Source organism: Balaenoptera ricei, chromosome 5 (assembly GCF_028023285.1).
Source record: "Balaenoptera ricei isolate mBalRic1 chromosome 5, mBalRic1.hap2, whole genome shotgun sequence".
Lineage (NCBI taxonomy): Eukaryota > Metazoa > Chordata > Mammalia > Artiodactyla > Balaenopteridae > Balaenoptera > Balaenoptera ricei.
Window position 1 is genome coordinate 8168521 of NC_082643.1, and position 20559 is coordinate 8189079.

The following is a 20559-nucleotide window of genomic DNA, read 5'->3' on the forward strand; positions in this document are numbered from 1 at the left end:
CTCTGTGATTTGGTGTTTGTTTTATTATTTTTCTATTAAAAGTTCTTTGCAATTTCTAACATTTTCAGAACACAAAGGGAAAGAAATTTTATATAGTTTAATCAAGATAGCTAAGGGTATCAGAAGTAATGGTGCCACCTCAATTTGGAGGCATGGGTGAGTCAGTGAAGTGAGCAGATAGAGAGTAGTGGACCAAAGAAGAGATGTAAATGTTGATCCCTTCTTTCTTGGCTCAGTCCCTTCCAAACTCCGTGAAATCAGTGAGGGCTTTGGTCCCTTCATCATTTTCACTCTCCTTCCCAGCGCCAGTACTAGAATAAGTGGGCACAAAACTTAAGGGTGTGCCCAAAACCTCAGTAGTCAAGACAAGTAACACCATTTTTAACATCATTTTTGAAAAAAAAAAAGGACAATGAACAAAATATCAAGCTTTTAGATAAGTACAGGATGAGCTGAGCCATGTCAGAGCCTAAGGAAAAAGATAAAAATTGTTAATTCTAGTCCTGTCAGTAACTATAGCCTTGTTTTAACACATTAGAGCCTGAATTCCAACCCTCTGTTTCTTCCCTTTGTTCTCACTTCAACAAATGACTTCACTCCCTAAACTCCAGATCTATATTTCATCTTCCATTCTTGGCTTCCACCTGGCCAGAGTGATCAAGGAAAGAACACTGGATTCTAGCCCCAGCTTCTTTTTATATCTAAGCTCTCATCCTACTATAAAATCATATAATTGGATTCCAATGAGTCTTGGTAAGAGACAGTGTGGTTGATAATTTGAGGCTCTGGCCCCTGTCAGCTGCTCTGCAGAAAAGTCCTATCAACCTCCTCTGGAAATTTGTCATCTGATTGTACACTAAGAATCCACAAGAACTACCTACACCACCTCCTGACTGTACACTTTCAGGATTATCACATTACTCTATTTTTGCAAGTTCTCATAATACCTTATATCAACTGTTTTGTGGCAGTTGCTATGGAAATGGCCATATAATATTCTTCAAAGTCTTTAACTTGGTATTAAGAGCAAAGAATATTTTGGTATATAACCATTTTTGTTTTTCTATTTTTTAATATAATGTTTCCTGTGATGATGTGTTAGTAGGTCAGTTTGCACACTATTTTCTTCCTTCCAAAGGAAGGAAGCTTTTGTATTTCATAACTGAAATAGTTATGCTTAACTAAATATGACTTGTATAAACTGAGCCACAAGTGTCATGAAAAGTTCAAATACTATAAGTAAACCAAAACAAAAATATTTCCAATTTTTCAGCATTTGGAAAAATCTCTTAATGATATTAGCTTTGAAAAATGAAAAACAGTTCTAAACTTGCAATCTGATTTTTAAAAATTGTGTTTTCTGTTAAACACTCTTTCCTGTGATAAGACTTTAGATGACTGTTATTCATATTGTAATTTTTGGTGTTCTGTTTTTAGAGTGTTTGAGCCCTCTTCCTTTTTTTTTAATTATCTAGGTTTAATTTAAAGTGCACTTGTTAGTAAGGACAGGACAGAAGAAGGGAGAAAAGAAGGGGTTCCGCCTCTGCAAAGTGATTTCCCCAAAACCTTATGGGATTAAGTATCATTTTGCCAGTTTTTAGATGAGGAAACGGGAACTAAGAAAATGAGAGTAACATTAGCTACATACAGCTAGTAAATTAATCGTAGTAGTTGGAATACAAAGCCAAGCGCCTTCCAAAATGTGCTCTTAAGCACTAGGATATAAGAGAAGTTTTAAACTATTTATTAAAGCCACAAATTATACAACATGAAATTAAAATTAGTTTCCTGACCTGCAACTGAAAAATGAAGAAAAATTTTTGGTTCGTGGGTTTATGCCTTTGAAATCAAGCAGGACCTGTGGGATCTCCCTGGGTACAAATCCTTTCTGTGTCCCCTGTTTCTTGTTTGTAGGAAAAAAGGCTTCAGCATCCTAGACCTTCCCTGAGTACGAAAGGGCAGATTCAAATAGGTGCTAATCAAGGAAGTGAGAGAATGCTAAAACAAAGGAGGAGCAGTCAAGAAACAGTAGTGCAGGGACTTCCCTGGTGGTGCAGTGGTTAAGAATCTGCCTGCCAATGCAGGGGACATGGGTTCGAGCCCTGGTCTGGGAAGATCCCACATACCGTGGAGCAACTAAGCCCGTGAGCCACAACTACTGAAGCCTGCGTGCTCTAGAGCCCATAAGCCACAACTACTGAGCCCGCGTGCCACAACTACTGAAGCCCACATGCCTAGAGCCCATGCTCCACAACAAGAGAAGCCACTGCAATGAGAAGCCCGCGCACGGCAACGAAAAGTAGCCCCCGCTCGCCGCAACTAGAGAAAGCCCACACGCAGCAACGAAGACCCAACGCAGCCAAAAATAAATAAATAAATAAATAAATAAATAAATAAATAAATAATAAATTTATTAAAAAAAAAAAAGAAACAAGTGCAGCCATGGGTGCACAGTCCTGGTTCCTCCTGAAGGACTATACATAACTATATCTTTCAGTTCTGTAGGAACTAAGGCCTCAACCCAAGGGGAGGATGGTAACTTCAGGCTGAGCACTAGATTCCTGGAGCACTGCTCCGTTACCTCACCACCAACCAATGTAAAGAAAGTCACACACCCTGCAGCCCTCACCCCAAATTTTGCCTATAAAAACTTCTCCTGGAAAACCATCAGGGAGTTTGTGTTTTTTGAGCACAAGCCACCCACTCTCCTTGCTTAGCCCTGCAATAAACCTTTCTCTGCTCCAAGCTCCACTTCGGTTTGTTTGGCCTCACTTTTTGCACTGAGGCAGATCAGTGTAGTGATCACCACTCAGCTTACTTAACCAGAGACCTGTGTATTTCTCTGTATGTACAACTCATACTTCATTCAACAAAGTTTGGCTTCATTCCCTCTCAATTTTCTTTCCTCTCCTTTCAAGGACTTTTAAAAATTATTCAGTTTACTTATCTTTTAAAGAGAAAAAATATCTGCATAAAATAAAACTCTTTCTTTTGTTTATTGTCATATTTAGGCAGAATATTTTAACTATTCTAAAAATAATTGTATCAAAATGAGACAGGAGGGAAGAGGGCAGGGCACAACTTTTACAAGAATGACATAGCCATTGAGCATACAACAAAAACTGGTTAGAACCTACTGGGCCCAAGATGGCTGAAGATTCGACTTCCAGTAGACTTTGAGCCTCATTATATGCTCATTGTGATACATTAGCATATGCTAAATTGAAATAGGAGGGAATGGGATAGGGTACAACCTTTAAAAGAATGACATAGCTGCTGAGGACATGACAAAAACTGGTTAGAACCAACTAGGTCCAAGATTGATACTGAGCAGGGCCTCCATGACCTGCCACCATGACCCTCCCTGAGTTCCAACCCGCAGATTCAAACAATTGTTAATTAGAGAAGGGAGGGGATGCGAGACCAGGGAGAAAGAGTCAAGAGAAACAGTAGTGCAGCCTTGGTGCAACGTCCTGGTTTCCCCTCGATGGATACACACAACAATATCTTTGAGCTGTTTTGCAGATACTGAAACCCCCTCCAGGTGGGAAAAGTTAACAATTAACGATGGTATGCTGCCCACAAGCATGCAGACCCCAGACCAGTTGGAACCTGAAGGTTGATGATGCTGACTCCTACTTACCTCACCACCAACCAATCAGAAGAATGTCCACGAGCTGATCACACGCTCTTTGATCCATTACTATAAAACTTCTCACTAACCTCTCCAAGTGGGGACGCATAGTTTTTCGAGGCAGGAGTTTTTCGAGGCAGGAGCCTGCTGTGTCCCCCTTTGCCTCACAAAGTAATAAAGCTCTCCTTTTCTACTTCACCCAAAACTCTGTCTCTGAGATTGGATTCAGCACCAACATACAGAGAAGCTGAGCTTTCAGCATCAAGATGGTGAAAGATTTAACTTCCAGTGGACCTTGGGCCTCATTATATGTTCATTGTAATACATTAGCAGATGTTAAATGACACAACCACAGGTGCCATGACAGTTCCGAGGCTGACCATAAAAGCTCAAAAAGTGGGCAGTGGTCCAATTCCTGGAAATCTCCACCCCCTTCTCCAAAATAGTTGGAATAATCCTCCCACTCATTTGTCTATGAAATTACCTAGCCCATAAAAACTAACCACCCCATACTTTGGGGCCTCTCACCTTCTGAGATGGCCCACACTCTGGGGAGTATGTTTCTCCTAGTGTTGTTCTTGCCTTTTGAGACAGACCACATTCTGTCTATGGAATGGGTATCACTCTAAATAAATTCACTTCTTACCTTCCCCTGGTCTCTCACTGAATTCTTTCTGCAACAAGACACCAAGAACCTAAGCTTCATTAAGTCCTGAGACCAGGTGTGTGATCTCAATTAAAAGACGGGGGGGGGCTTCCCTGGTGGCGCAGTGGTTGGGAGTCCACCCGCCGATGCAGGAGACACGGGTTCGAGCCCTGGTCTGGGAGGATCCCGCATGCCGTGGAGCAACTAGGCCCGTGAGCCACAATTGCTGAGCCTGCGCGTCTGGAGCCTGTGCTCCGCAACAAGAGAGGCCGCGATAATGAGAGGCCCGCACACCGCGATGAGGAGTGGCCCCCGCTCGCCGCAACTAGAGAAAGCCCTCACACAGAAACGAAGACCCAACACAGCCAAAAATAAATATAAATAAATAAATTTAAAAAAAAAAAAAAAGACAGGGGGTTCAAGTCCTGATCTGGGTTTTGGCTGGGTTCAAGTCCTGACCCGTGGGTCCAAGTCCCAATCTGAGTTGCATGGTTTCAAAATGACACACCCACAGGTGCCATGACAGTTCAGAGGCCAACCATAAAAGGCCAAAAAGTGGATGGTGCCCCATTTCCTGGAAATGCCCGCTTCCCCAAAATAGTTCCCCCAAATAGTTCATATCTACTCATTAGATATGAAATTATCCAGCCCATAAAAACTAACCACTGTATATTATTTCGGGACTGCTCACACCGTCTGAGACAGACTGCATTCTGTCTTTGAAATGTTTATCTCCCAGGGCTGTTCTTGCCTTCTGAGATGGACTGCATTCTACCTATGAAGTGTGTATCTCTCTAAATAAACCTGCTTTCACTTAATATGGCTTGCTCTTGAATTATTTCCTGCAGGAAGCCAAGGACCCTCACTTGGCAGCCCATCCCAGGGACTCACCTGAGACCTGGGACATGACCATCCTCTCTCACGCCATTCTCCTGCAACAAAAATAACAAAAATAACTTGGCTTTTTCTCTTTAAAAAGTTGTTTTCAAATTGCAAAGAAAGTAAATACATTTTAGTGTTGTTTTGTTTTTTTAAAAAATGGTTTACAAAACAAAATGGCACACTTAGACCTGCTCCCTCTAAATCTCACTTCTGCAGGAAACAGATATAGGCATTTTTAGATGAATTTATAGATAATGTACGTGTGCATATCTATAAATGCACATAGACATGCCTGTGTGTGCCCATACACACACACATACATATATATGTTTCACACTACATATTAAAAGTTTGTTGCGTGCCTTTGCAGGCATATGCAGGAAGGGGAAGGAGAGGAAGAGCAACTTGCTAAAACAAGTTGGAGCAACCAGAGCTCAAGACTGTAAAGTGTCTCAGAGAGCAACATAGATAAAAAATATTCCTTGGCTGAGAAACTAGATCACTGATAAATTTAGAACAGTTTCAGTTTTTACACAGGAGGTGTAAGGGTAAAAGCCAGATAACTTCGGAAGTAGTCTTGTAGGGAAGACGATGGTAATTCTTAAAAGCAATGGGTCCAAAGGAAGATTCAATGCATAACAATGAACTCTTTAGGTTAACTAGCATCTAGCAGGTAGGCTGGCCCCATCCTGTTGAATTACACTGTACCTTACAAAGCAGGGCCAGCCTTTCAGGATTCAGTATCATACTGACGGGGTTCCTGTCTTAAGGAATCTTGTGTGACATGAACTGTGATAGGGAATGAGTCATATTTTGTATCTTAGAGTATTTAAATTAAAACCAAATACTCATCCCATAGTAAAAGAACAAACAAAAAGAGGGGAAGCTGATGGCACCAGCAATTCAAAAGGTTTAGAGGAGACCTTCAAGATGGTGGAGGAGTAAGACGTGGAGATCACCTTCCTCTCCACAAATACATCCACATGTGGAACAAGCCCTACTGAATGCTGGCAGAAGACCTCAGACCTCCCAAAAGGCAAGAAACTCCCCACGTACCAGGGTAGGGCAAAAGAAAAAATGAAAAACAGAGACAAAAAAATAGGGACGGGACCTGCAACAGTGGGAGGGAGCCGTGAAGGAGGAAAGGTTTCCACACACTAGAAAGCCCCTTCACTGGCGGAGACGGGGTGAGGGGGGAAGGGGGGAAGCTTTGGAGCCATGGAGGAGAGCACAGCCACAGGGGTGCAGAGGGCAAAGCGGAGAGATTCCCGCACAGAGGATCGGTGCCGACCAGCACTCACCAGCCCGAGAGGCTTGTCTGCTCACCTGCCGGGGCAGGCGGGGCTGCGAGCTGAGGCTCGGGCTTCGGAGGTCAGATCCCAGGGAGAGGACCGGGGTTGGTTGCATGAACACAGTCTGAAGGAGGCTAGTGCACCACAGATCACGGGGAGGGAGTCCGGGAAAAGGTCTGGACCTGCCAAAGAGGAAAGAGACCATTGTTTTGGGGTGCGCGAGGAGAGGGGATTCAGAGCACCACCTAAATGAGCTCCAGAGACGGGCGTGAGCCGCGGCGATCAGCGCGGACCCCAGAGACGGGCATGAGACGCTAAGGCTGCTGCTGCCGCCACCAAGAAGCCTGTGTGCGAGCACAGGTCACTCTCCACACCGCCCCTCCCGGGAGCCGGTGCAGCCCACCACGGCCAGGCTCCCGTGACCCGGGGACAACTTCCCCGGGAGAACACACGGCACGCCTCAGGCTGGTGCAACGTCACACGGCCTCTGCCGCTGCAGGCTCGCCCTGAATTCCGAACCCCTTCCTCCCCCGGCCTGAGTGAGCCAGAGCCCCCGAATCAGCTGCTCCTTTAACCCCCTCCTGTCTGAATGAAGGACAGATGCCCTCAGGTGACCAACATGCAGAGGCAGAGCCAAAATCAAAGCTGAACCCCAGGAGCTGTGCAAACAAATACGAGAAAGGGAAATCTCTCCCAGCAGCCTCAGGAGCAGTGGATTGAATCTCCACAGTCAACTGGATGTACCCTGCATCTCTGGAATACCAGAATAGACAACGAATAAGCCCAAATTTGAGGCGGTGGACTTTGGGAATAACTGTAGACTTGGGGTTTGCTTTCTGCATCTAATATTTTTCTTGTTTTATGTTTATCTTAGTTTAGTATTTAGAGTTTATTATCATTAGTAGATTTGTTTATTGATTTTAGTTGCTCTCTTCCTTTTTTTTTAAATATATAAATATATATATATTTCTTTCCTTTTTCTCTTTTTGTGAGTGTGCATGTGTATGCTTGTGTGATTTGGTCTGTATAACTTTGTTTTTACCATTTGTCCTAGGTTTCTGCCTGTCCATTTTTTTTTTTTTTTGTATAGATTTTAGTGCTTGTTATCATTGGTGGATTTGTTTTTTGGTTTGGTTGCTCTCTTCTTTCCTTTTTTTTTTTCTTTTTTAAATTACTTTTTAATTTTTTTATTTTTAATAACTTTTTTATTTTTTATTTTAATAACTTTATTTTATTTTTTTGTTTCTTTGTTTGGTTCTTTCTTTCTTTTATTCTCCCTTTTCTTCTGAGCCTTGTGGCTGACAGGGTCTTGGTGCTCTGGCTGGGTGTTAGGCCTGTGCCTCTGAGGTGGGAGAGCTGAGTTCAGGACATTGGTCCACCAGAGACCTCCCAGCTCCATGTAATATCAAATGGTGAAAGCTCTACAAGAGATCTCCATCTCAACGCTAAGACCCAGCTCGACTCAACAACCAGCAAGCTACAGTGCTGGACACGCTGTGCAAAACAACTGGCAAGACAGGAACACAACCCCACCCATTAGCAGAGAGGGTGCCTAAAATCATAATAAAGTCACAGGCACCCCAAAACACACCACCAGATGTGGTCCTACCCACCAGAAAGACAAGATCAAGCCTCATCTACCAGAACACAGGCACCAGTCTGCTCCACCAGGAAGCTTACACAACCCACTGAACCAACCTTAGCCATTGGGGGCAGACACTAAAAACAACGAGAACCTGCAGCCTGTGAAAAGGAGACGCCAAACACAGTAAGTTAAGCAAGATGAGAAGACAGAGAAGCACACAGCAGATGAACGAGCAAGGTAAAAACCCACCAGACCAAACAAATGAAGAGGAAATAGGCAGTCTACCTGAAAAAGAATTCAGAGTAATCATAGAAAAGATGATCCAAAATTGTGGAAACAGAATGGAGAAAATACAAGAAATGTTTAACAAGGACCTAGAAGAACTAAAGAGCAAACAAACAATGATGAACAACACAATAAATGAAATTAAAAATTCTCTAGAAGGAATCAATAGCAGAATAACTGAGGCAGAAAAACGGATAAGTGACCTAGAAGATAAACTAGTGGAAATAACTACCACAGACTAGAATAAAGAAAAAAGAATGAAAAGAATTGAGGACAGTCTCAGAGACCTCCGGAACAACATTAATCGCACCAACATTCGAATTATAGGGGTCCAAGAAGAAGAGAAAAAAGAAAGGGACTGAGAAAATATCTGAAGAGATTATAGTTGAAAACTTCCCTAATATGGGAAAGGAAATAGTCAATCAAGTCCAGGAAGCACAGAGAGTCCCATACAGGATAAATCCAAGGAGGAAGATTCCAATACACATATTAATCAAACTATCAAAAAGTAAATACAAAGAAAAAATATTAGAAGCAACAAGAGAAAAACAACAAATAACATACAAGGGAATCCCCATAAGGTTAACAGCTGATCTTTCAGCAGAAACTCTGCAAGCCAGAAGGAAGTGGCAGGACATATTTAAAGTGATGAAGGGGAAAAACCTACAACCAAGATTACTCTACCCAGCAAGGATCTCATTCAGATTCGACAGAGAAATTAAAAACTTTACAGACAAGCAAAAGCTACGAGAATTCAGCACCACCAAACCAGCTCTACAACAAGTGCTAAAGGAACTTCTCTAGGCAGGAAACACAAGAGAAGGAAAAGACCTACAGTAACAAACCCAAAACAATTAAGAAAATGGTAATAAGAACATACGTATCGATATCTATCTTAAATGTAAATGGATTAAATGCTCCAACCAAAAGACATAGACTTGTTGAATGAACACAAATACAAGACCCATATACATGCTGTCTACAAGAGACCCACTTCAGACCTAGGGACACATACAGACTGAAAGTGAGGGGATGGAAAAAGAGATTCTATGCAAATGAAAATCAAAAGAAAGCTGGAGTAGCAATTCTCATATCAGACAAAATAGGCTTTAAAATAAAGACTATTACAAGAGACAAAAAAAGATACTACATAATGACCAAGGGATCAATCCAAGAAGAAGATATAACAATTGTAAATATTTATGTACCCAATATAGGAGCACCTCAATACATAAGGCAAATGCTAACAGCCATAAAAGGGGAAATCGACAGTAACACAATCACAGTAGGGGACTTTAACACCCCACTTTCACCAACGGACGGATAATCCAAAATGGAAATAAATACGGAAACACAAGCATTAAATGACACGTTAAACAAGATGGACTTAATTGATATTTATAGCACATTCCATCCAAAAACAACAGAATACACTTTCTTCTCAAGTGCTCATGGAACATTCTCCAGGATAGATAATATCTTAGGTCACAAATCAAGCCTTGGTAAATTTAAGAAAATTGAAATCGTATCAAATATCTTTTCCGACCACAGCACTATGAGACTAGATATCAATTACAGGAAAAAATCTGTAAAAAACACAAACACATGGAGATTAAAAAATACACTAATAAATAACCAAGAGATCACTGAAGAAATCAAAGAGGAAATCAAATAAACCTAGAAACAAATGACAATGAAAACACGACGACCCAAAACCTATGGGATGCAGCAAAAGCAGTTCTAAGAGGGAAGTTTATAGCAACACAATCCTACCTCAAGAAACAAAAAATATCTCAAATGAACAACCTAACCTTACACCTAAAGCAATTAGAGAAAGAAGAACAAAAATACCCCAAAGTTAGCAGAAGGAAAGAAATCATAAAGATCAGATCAGAAATAAATGAATAAGAAATGAAGTAAACAGTATCAAAGATCAATAAAACTAAAAGCTGGTTCTTTGAGAACATAAACAAAATTGATAAACCATTAGCCAGACTCATTAAGAAAAAAGGAAGAAGACTCAAATCAATAGAATTAGAAATAAAAAAGGAGAAGTAGCAACGGACACTGTAGAAATACAAAGGATCATGAGAGATTACTACAAGCCATTATATGCCAATAAAATTGACATCTGGAAGAAATGGACAAATTCGTAGAAAAGCACAACTTTCCGAGTCTGAAGCAGGAAGAAATAGAAAATATAAACAGACCAATCACAAGCACTTAAATTGAGAATGTGATTAAAAATCTTCCAACAAACAAAAGCCTAGGACAAGATGGCTTCAGAGGTGAATTCTATCAAACATTTAGAGACGATCTAACACCTATCCTTCTCAAACTCCTCCAAAATATAGCAGAGGGAGGAGCACTCCCAAACTCATTCGACAAGACCACCATCATCCTGATACTAAAACCAGACAAAGATGTCGCAAAGAAAGAAAACTACAGGCCAATATCACTGATGAATACAGATGCAAAAATCTTCAACAAAATACTAGCAAACAGAATCCAACAGCACATTAAAATGATCATACGCCATGATCAAGTGGGGTTTATCCCAGGAATGCAAGGATTCTTCAATATATGCAAATCAATCAATGTGATACACCACATTAACAAACTGAAGGAGAAAAACCATATGATCATCTCAATAGATGCAGAAAAAGCTTTCAACAAAATTCAACACCCATTTATGATAAAAACCCTCCAGAAAGTAGGCATAGAGGGAACTTTACTCAACATAGTAAAGGCCATATATGACAAGCCCACAGCCAACATCGTCCTCAATGGTGAAAAACTGAAACCATTTCCACTAAGATCAGGAACAAGACAAGGTTGCCCACTCTCACCACTATTATTCAACATAGTTTGGGAAGTGTTAGCCACAGCAGAGAAGACAAAGAAATAAAAGGAATCCAAATCGGAAAAGAAGAAGCAAAGCTGTCACTGTTTGCAGATTACATGATACTATACATAGAGAATCCTAAAGATGCTACCAGAAAACTACTAGAGCTAATCAATAAATTTGGTAAAGTAGCAGGATACAAAATTGATGCACCGAAATCTCTTGCATTCCTATACACTAATGATGAAAAATCTGAAAGAGAAATTAAGGAAACACTCCCATTTACCACTGCAACAAAAAGAATAAAATACCTAGGAATAAACCTACCTAAGGAGACAAAAGACCTGTATGCAGAAAACTGTAAGACACTGATGAAAGAAATTAAAGATAATACAGACAGATGGAGAGATATACCATGTTCTTGGATTGGAAGAATCAACATTGTGAAAATGACTATACCACCCAAAGCAATCTACAGATTCATTGCAATCCCTATCAAACTACCAACAGCATTTTTCATAGAAGTAGAACAAAAAATTCCACAATTTGTATGGAAACACAAAAGAACCCGAATAGCCAAAGCAATCTTGAGAAAGAAAACCAGAGCTGGAGGAATCAGGCTCCCTGACTTCAGACTATACTACAAAGGTACAGTAATCAAGACAGTATGGTACTGGCACAAAAACAGAAATATAGATCAATGGAACAGGATAGAAAGCCTAGAGATAAACCCAGGCACAGATGGTCACCTCATTTTTGATAAAGGAGGCAAGAATATACAATGGAGAAAAGACAGCCTCTTCAATAAGTGGTGCTGGGAAAACTGGACAGCTACATGTAAAAGAATGAAATTAGAACACTCCCTAACACCATACACAAAAGTAAACTCAAAATGGATTAAAGACCTAAATGTAAGGCGAGACACTATAAAACTCTTAGAGGAAAACATAGGCAGAACACTCTATGACATAAATCACAGCAAGATCCTTTTTGACCCACCTCCTAGAGGAATGGAAATAAAAACCAAAATAAACAAATGGGACCTAATGAGACTTAAAAGCTTTTGCACAGCAAAGGAAAACATTAACAAGATGAAAAGACAATCCTCAGAATACGACAAAATATCTGCAAATGAAGCAACTGACAAAGGATTAATCTCCAAAATTTACAAGCAGCTCATGCAGCTCAATATCAAAAAAACAAACAACCCAATCCAAACATGGGCAGAAGACCTAAACAGACATTTCTCCAAAGAAGATATACAGATTGCCAACAAACACATGAAAGGATGCTCAACATCACTAAGCATTAGAGAAATGCAAATCAAAACTACAATGAGGTATCACCTCACCCCAGTCAGAATGGCCATCATCAAAAAATCTACAAACAATAAACGCTGGAGAGGGTGTGGAGAAAGGGGAACCCTCTTGCACTATTGGTGGGAATGTAAATTGATACAGCCACTATGGAGAATAGTATAGAGGTTCCTTAAAAAAACTAAAAATAAAACTGCCATATAACCCAGCAATCCCACTACTGGGTATATACACTGAGAAAACCATAATTCAGAATGAGTCATGTACCACAATGTTCACTGCAGCTCTATTTACAATAACCAGGACATGGAAGCAACTTAAGTGTCCATCGACAGATGAATGGATAAAGAAGATGTGGCACATATATACAATGGAATATTACTCAGCCATAAAAGGAAACAAAACTGACTTATTTGTAGTGAGGTGGATGGACCTAGAGTCTGTCATACAGGTTGAAGTAAGTCAGAAAGAGAAAAACAAATACTGTATGCTAACACATATATATGGAATCTAAAAAAAAAAAAAATTGGTTCTGAAGAACCTAGCGGCAGGACAGGTATAAAGACACAGACGTGGGCTTCCCTGGTGGCACAGTGGTTGGGAATCTGCCTGCCAATGCAGGGGACACGGGTTCGAGCCCTGGTCTGGGAGGATCCCGTATGCCGCGGAGCAGCTGGGCCCGTGAGCCACAATTGCTGAGCCTGCGCGTCTGGAGCCTGTGCTCCGCAACAAGAGAGGCCGCGATAGTGAGAGGCCCGCACACCGCGATGAAGAGTGGCCCCCGCTTGCCACAACTAGAGAGGGCCCTGGCACAGAAACGAGGACCCAACACAGCCATAAATAAATAAATAAATAAAAATTAAAAAAAAAAAGAGTAATAAGATATCTTTGTAAAGATCTTACATTAAAAAAAAAGACACAGACTTAGAGCATGGACTTGAGGACACGCGGATGGGGAAGGGTAAGCTGGGATGAAGAGAGAGAGTGGCATGGACATATATACACTACCAAATGTAAAATAGATAGTGGGAAGCAGCCGCATAGCACAGGGAGATCAGCTCAGTGCATTGTAACCACCTAGAGGGGTGGGATAGGGAAGTTGGGAGTGAGACGCAAGAGGCAGGAGATATGGGGATATATGTAAATGTATAGCTGATTCATTTTGTTGTATAGCTGATTCATTTTGTTGTACAGCAGAAACTAATACACCATTGTAAAGCAATCATACTCCAATTAAGATGTTAAAAAACCGCCCTTTCGGTCCTTGCCCACAGGGGAACAAGGTCGTGAAGAAAGGAGTGCTGGGTGTGCTGCCGCCATTTCTTCCGCCTTAAGTTTCTGCGCCTTTCGCAGGGCTTCCAACAGCGCTATGTTGGGACAAAGCATCCGGAGGTTCACAACCTCTGTGGTCCGTAGGAGCCACTATGAGGAGGGTCCAGGGAAGAATATACCATTTTCAGTGGAAAACAAGTGGCGGTTACTAGCTATGATGACTTTGTACTTTGGGTCTGGATTTGCTGCACCTTTCTATATAGTAAGACACCAACTGCTTAAAAAATAATCCATGAGACAGATACGAAGAGGAACATTTTAAGATGTGCAGTCTCTTTGAAAAAAGGATCAAACTCTTGAACTCAGCATCCTAGATATGTTTGTAAATAAACATAGCATAAATCCTTAAAAAAAAAAAAAAAAGATGTTAAAAAACCAAAAACAAAGGTTTAGAAACCACAACTTTAACAAAATCTGTTGAGGATTCTCTAACTCGCACCTGTATTTAACTGCTCACCATGCACGACTTCTTGGATCTCTTAAAGACATCAAAAGACCTGTTTCCTGAATTGTCAGCCTTTCAAAATTCAAATATTATTATATCATGTCATAATGCTTCACGGGATTTCCTTTGCACTTGATAAAGACCCCGATCCTCATTTTTTGACTTAAAGGTAGTACAGCAGCGTTTCTTGCCCACCATCTGAGACTCACGAAGGCCGTTTTTCACCTTGTCTACTTCCTGCCCCTCCCTGCTGCCCCCAGGGGCCAGCTGTCAACTACAAGTTGGCATTTTCCATTGTCACTTGCCATCTCCTTCTACAAGGATTAAATCCTGTGCTGCTGCAGCTGCTGACTTTCAACACCTCCTGAAAGGAGTTCAGGTGGAGAGCTAAAATAAAGCCCTCTGTGCTCTGGGAACAGCTGGCAGAACAGGGCTTCAGCTTCCCTCTTTTTAAAAAAAAAAAAATTTTTTTTTTTTTTTTAGTCATTTTATTTTTATTTATTTATTATTTATTTTTGGCTGTGTTGGGTCTTCGTTTCTGTGCGAGGGCTTTCTCTAGTTGCGGCAAGCGGGGGCCATTCTTCATTGCGGTGCACAGGCCTCTCACTATCGCGGCCTCTCTTGTTGCGGAGCACAGGCTCCAGACGCGCAGGCTCAGTAGTTGTGGCTCACGGGCCCAGTTGCTCCGCGGCATGTGGGATCTTCCCAGACCAGGGCTCGAACCCGTGTCCCCTGCATTGGCAGGCAGATGCTCAACCACTGCGCCACCAGGGAAGCCCAGGGCACATTTTTAATATTAACTTTAACCTTAGTTACCTCCTAAAGGCTCTATCTCCAAATACAGTAATACTGAGGTTTAGGGCCTCAGTATATGAATTTGGGGTGGAGTGACATAATTCTGTCCCTAGCAACCTATGACATTTTCTCATTCCCCATTTCTCTTGGGAAAGATGTGGGTATTTATTAGACATCTTGTGCAATTCTAGATAAAACCCTTTGTAAGAAATAAAAGAATACATTACTGGTTCTTCAAAATATACCACAAATGTAATCTGTCACATTTGGCTTTATGTTGAAGAAGCAGTAAATACTTAAAAAATATAGATAATGTAATCCATGTAGGTGAATATGAAAAAGAATCTCTAGATATATTTAAGTATAAAAAGCCATGTACAGAATGCTACACATAGCACGCTCATACTATACAAATAAAGAAACAAAAAATTCTATTCTTGCATATGTGTACATGAATAGGATGTTTCTGAAAAAAAACAGAAGAAACTTAATAATGGTAATGCTGGGAAGGTGCTAGGAGGCCTGGGCGTCTGAGGTGAGAGAACAGTTTGCTTTTTGGTGTACCCTACTTCCACGTGAATTTTTGCTACATTTATCTATACTTTTCCCTTCAGAAATTCACAACAAATAAATCTGATGTTCAGTGGAAAATTGCTAGAATCCAGGTTTTAGTTTTGCCTGCTTAAAGAAAGACCTTTATCTTATTCCTTGAATGGACGGCCATCCCCACGGAGGAAGTCCTCAAACCATATAGTGTCTCTGTTCTGTGGACTGTCAGTCTGCTGGCCGAGACTCTACGTGGGATCTGAGCATCCAGGCTTCTAGCTCAGTGCCTCACATCGCAGTGAGATTTTATGTAAGGGCTGCTGGATGAATAATTAAATGAGATGTCTTGCTGGGATTGGTGAATCATCAGCCTCAGTGTGAATGAAGTTACCAGGAGCCATGGTAGAACATATCAGAGTTCTCAGTCTATCTCAACTGAGAGGTTCTGCTGTTGAGCACGTAGGGAAACCTGGATCTGCTCCCAGCCCCATGCTGCCCCCTTGAATGGCATGCAGTGTGATGGAGGATGTAACTGTCTGGTGGGCCCTCTTCATCCTGGGAAACGTGGGGTGAAGATCCAAAGATGTCATCTGAGAAGAGAGCCAGGAAAGAAACCTGGGAATCACATACATCTGAGAGGGCTGAGAGGGAAAGGTAACCTGTTAAACAGACTGAGAAAGTGCAGTCTGAGCCCAAGGTGCAGGATACAACACATATACCCAAAAATCAGTTGTATTTCTATATTCTGGCAATCAACAACCCTAAAAAGTAATTACGATAATTCCAGTTATAGTAGCCTTAAAAAGAAAAAAGTACTTAGGAATAAATTTAGCCATGGTGGTTTTAAGATTTATGCATTGAAAACTATAAACCATTGCTGAATGAAATTATAAAAGACCTGAATTAATGGAAAGATATCTCATGTTCATGGATTGGAAGCCTTCATATGAAGGTAGTAATGCTACCCAAAGCAATATACAGATTCAATGCAATCCTTATCAAAACCCCCGTGGTCTTTTTTTTTTTTCCAGAAGTGGAAAAGCTGATCTTAGAATTTATAAGCTATTACAAGAGATGCCTAATAGCCAAAACAGTGTTGAAAAAGAAGAACAAAATAGGAAGCAAGCACAGAGTAAAGATGTTATTGGTTAAATGTGACTAGGCTCTGATGCTGTAACAAGTGAACACTGACATCTCAATGGCTTGGCCCACAAAATTTATGTTTTGCTCTTTTGATATCCAGTACTGGAGCTGTGACTGCACTGAGTGAGTCTGAGATCCATATTCTCTGATCTCGTGACACCACCATCACAGAGCTGTTGCAGCAGAACTCAGGAGAGTAGCAGGTCTGGTTTCCAGAGCATACAGTGACTTGCTCCCAGTATTCCAGCATGGAAAGTAACTGCACAGTGGAGAAGCATGCAAATACTACCTTAGTCAGGAGACCATCAGGAATACATCATGTCGATAGCAGGTACCCTTGGTATGTGATAAAAACAGCACTTCATCTCTGTGGTCTTCTTCTCAAAATTCATAGCCCTAATCTTACCATAAGAACATAGAACAAACTGAAATTGAGGGACGTTCTACAAAAACCTGACCAGTATTCCTGTACACTGTCAGGGGACATCTGAGGACCTGTCACAGACCAGAGGAGCCCAAGGTTATATGACGCCCAAATGAAATGTGATATCATAGATGGGATCCTGGAACAACAAAAAAAGGACATTAAGGAAAAACAAATGAAATCTGAATGAAATACGGAGTTCAGTTACTAATGTATCAATGGTTGTGAAAAATGTACTACAGTAATATGGGGAAACTGGGTATGGAGGACTCAGCCCTTTGTATCTATGGGATTTGCATCCACAGATTCAACCAACTGTGGATCAAAAATATTTTTTAAAAATTCCAGATAGTTCCAAAAAGCAAAGCTTGAATTTGCCATACCCAGTAACGATTTACATATCATTTACATTGTATGAAGTACTGTAAGTAATCTAGGGGTGATTTAAAGTATACAGGAGGATGTGCATAGGTTATAGTATGCCATATTATATAAAGGACTTGAGATCTGTGGATTTTTGTATCCTCGAGGGTGTTGGAGCCAGTCTCCCTTCAGGTACCAAGGAATGTCTGTATATATGAGAGCTCTCTCTAGTATGCATGCAACTTTGCTGTAAATCTAAAACTATGATAAAACAACAAAGTTATTTAAATACTATATGAAAGAGCGACACCGTGATGGTCTGCGGCTCTTACGTGCCAGGCAGGAAACAACACACATCATGTCTACACTCATTTTACTGGCTAGTTCTAGTGACACGACACCACTTGTTTGCAATGTGGCTGGGATCATTGGGAGCCACCTTGCAGGCAGGCTACTATATCCTTGAAAGAAAAGAAGAAAGAAAGAAGAAAAGAAGGAAGAAGGCAGCCTGTGGGGGGGGGGTCCCAGGCGTGGAGGACCTGAGGCCTCTTGGCCATAAGTGGTGTCAACTTGCCATGCATGTGAGTGAACCCCTTTGGAAGTGAATCCTTCAGTCCCAGGCAGCCTTCAGGGGACGGCAGCCCCAGCCAACATCTGCACTGAAACCTCAGGAGAGACCCAGAGCCAGAAACAACTAGCCAAGCCACTCCCAAGTTCCTGACTCCTAACATGGTGACTGGCTTCCCCCTAGAGAGACTAGTCAACAGAAAGCAAGAGGGAGGGCTTCCCTGATGGCGCAGTGGTTGAGAATCTGCCTGCCGATGCAGGGGACACGGGTTCGAGCCCTGGTCTGGGAAGGTCCCACATGCTGCAGAGCAACTAAGCCCATGTGCTACGACTACTGAGCCTGCGCGTCTGGAGCCTGTGCTCCGCAACAAGAGAGGCCGCGATAGTGAGAGGCCTGTGCACCGTGATGAAGTGGCCCCCGCTTGCCGCAACTAGAGAAAGCCCTAGCACAGAAACGAAGACCCAACATAGCAATCAATCAATCAATAAATCTTTAAGAAAAAAAAATGTGCCCTAAACTGATAGGATTAGTGTCCTTAGAAGAGACACCAGGTAGCTCTCTCTTCCTCTCTAGCATGTGAGGACATAGTGAGAAGACAGGCATCTGCCTACAAGCCAGGAAGAGAGCTATCTCCAAAAACTGACACTGTTGGACCTCGATCTGGGATCTTTTAGCTTCCACAACTATGATAAAATAAAGCTTTATTGTTTCAGCCCCCCAGTTTATGATATTCTGTTATGGCAGACCAAGCAGACTAATACATAGGTGATTATATAAAAAGAGAGACAAAAACTATCTTGTGATAGTTGAAAAAGATAAACAAATACATGATGCACTTATATGTACCTCCTTTGCACCATGGCATCTGGCAAGAGACTGAGAACAGTGAAGACCACCCCTCCCCCAGGGGCAATATGCCAGAGGGCTCGAGTTTGGCTCCATCTGGTAGTAAGGAGGTCTAGGTAGCTGTGGTGACCTGGTGGGGTTCTCGGCCCATAATTCAAGGCATTGTGGGGAGCTGGGTAGGGAGGGTTACAGTCTCTGCCACTGTGAGAGTGTCTATGTCCAATAAATTCCAGCATGTGACTGGCAATGGCAATGACACAAATCTAAGCAGGTCAGCACAGGAGCCCAGGGGAAACCTATGGTGGTCATGGTGGTCCAGAGTCTCCAGGAAGCAGGAGGAAATTGCTAAAGCCCCTACAGTGAAGATATTTCTGGGGGCACTAATAGAAGTACCCAAAGAATTCCAACTTAGTTTCTAGACAGCTTCGTTGGAAGGGGCATCATTAAAGGTGGGCTGATTTGCAAGTAACAGAAAAAAATGGCCTTAAGTGAAATTTAAGGAATATGTTGCTTCCAGAATCCCAAAAGGCCTAGAAGATGTTGGGTTTGTTTTCATGTTGTGGGTTTTGAGAGGATCAAGAGCTATTTCTTGACAGTGTTAGGGATAGAGGTGCTCTCAGTATGCCAAGTAACTATCAGGAAATCAACCAAGGTTGAGTGTTCAAATGAATCTCTGAAGAAGGATGTCATCAATGTAAATCATAATAGTTCTCCTAGAATAAGTTGGATGAAGTAAAAATCTTGCCTTCACACACTGCCTGCCAGGGCAAGGCTGTTGGTGTACCTGGGATTGCCTGGTTTCCCTCTGGAGGTGAAGGAAAATTATAGCTGGGAAGCTGTTGAAATAAGCCCTGAACAGAACATACTGGCCAAATCTATAATGGCCAGATATTTACCAGTCGCTGCTTGGATAGATCAGTAATTAGACAACACTGGATGAGAACACAGCATTTGGGTTGTAGTAACTCACTGTGAGATGCAATCCATTCTTTTCATGTTAAAGAAGAGGTGAAATTTAAGTAAAACAGAGAAGCAGTGGGAATAATTAATCTTTCCACTAAATAGATCATGCATAATGGATTTCAAATCTTGAATGCCTTGTTTTAATTAACATTTAGTCTTATTATCTATTGCAACTGGAGGTGGAGACACCTATTACGTCCTATTTCATGAACCCAATGTGTAAGTGCCAATGGCTTGATCTGATTTCAATTTATTTGTCAGTGGGTCAGATTATCCATGCCTTCTCTTGGACATTTATGACAACATGTGCTATGACCATGGGGAATTTAGGCAAAACCACGGTTCCAGTGGTTAAGATGAGACATACCTCTTTGATGTCCATTTTATCTTCAGTAACAGACTAACATTACCGGAGGTACCATGTTTACATTTAGTGGGATCCTACCAAATTAGCATCTAGCTTAGGGAGGCACAAAAGAGAATCTCCCCCTTTTAACGTTTTTGTTCTATCGATTCTTTTAGTAAATTGTGGATTTCCAATTAGGTCAAATTGTGGATCTCTGTTCTAGTTTTGTATCCTCCCCGGGTTCCTTTCTTTTCTCTGTCTCACTTTTTTTTTTTTTTTTTTTTTTTAAGGACCCCCTTAAGG

At 41.5% G+C, this 20559-nt stretch overlaps 1 protein-coding gene across 1 annotated transcript; it reads left to right on the plus strand.

Annotated features, from left to right (window-relative positions):
• The first annotated feature begins 13744 nt into the window (after positions 1-13744).
• LOC132366327 (cytochrome c oxidase subunit 7C, mitochondrial) lies at positions 13745-14159 on the plus strand. Its single transcript, XM_059923883.1, has one exon. It carries the CDS (start codon positions 13855-13857, stop codon positions 14044-14046), a length of 192 nt encoding a protein of 63 aa, XP_059779866.1. The 5' UTR covers positions 13745-13854; the 3' UTR covers positions 14047-14159.
• Positions 14160-20559: the final 6400 nt, after the last annotated feature.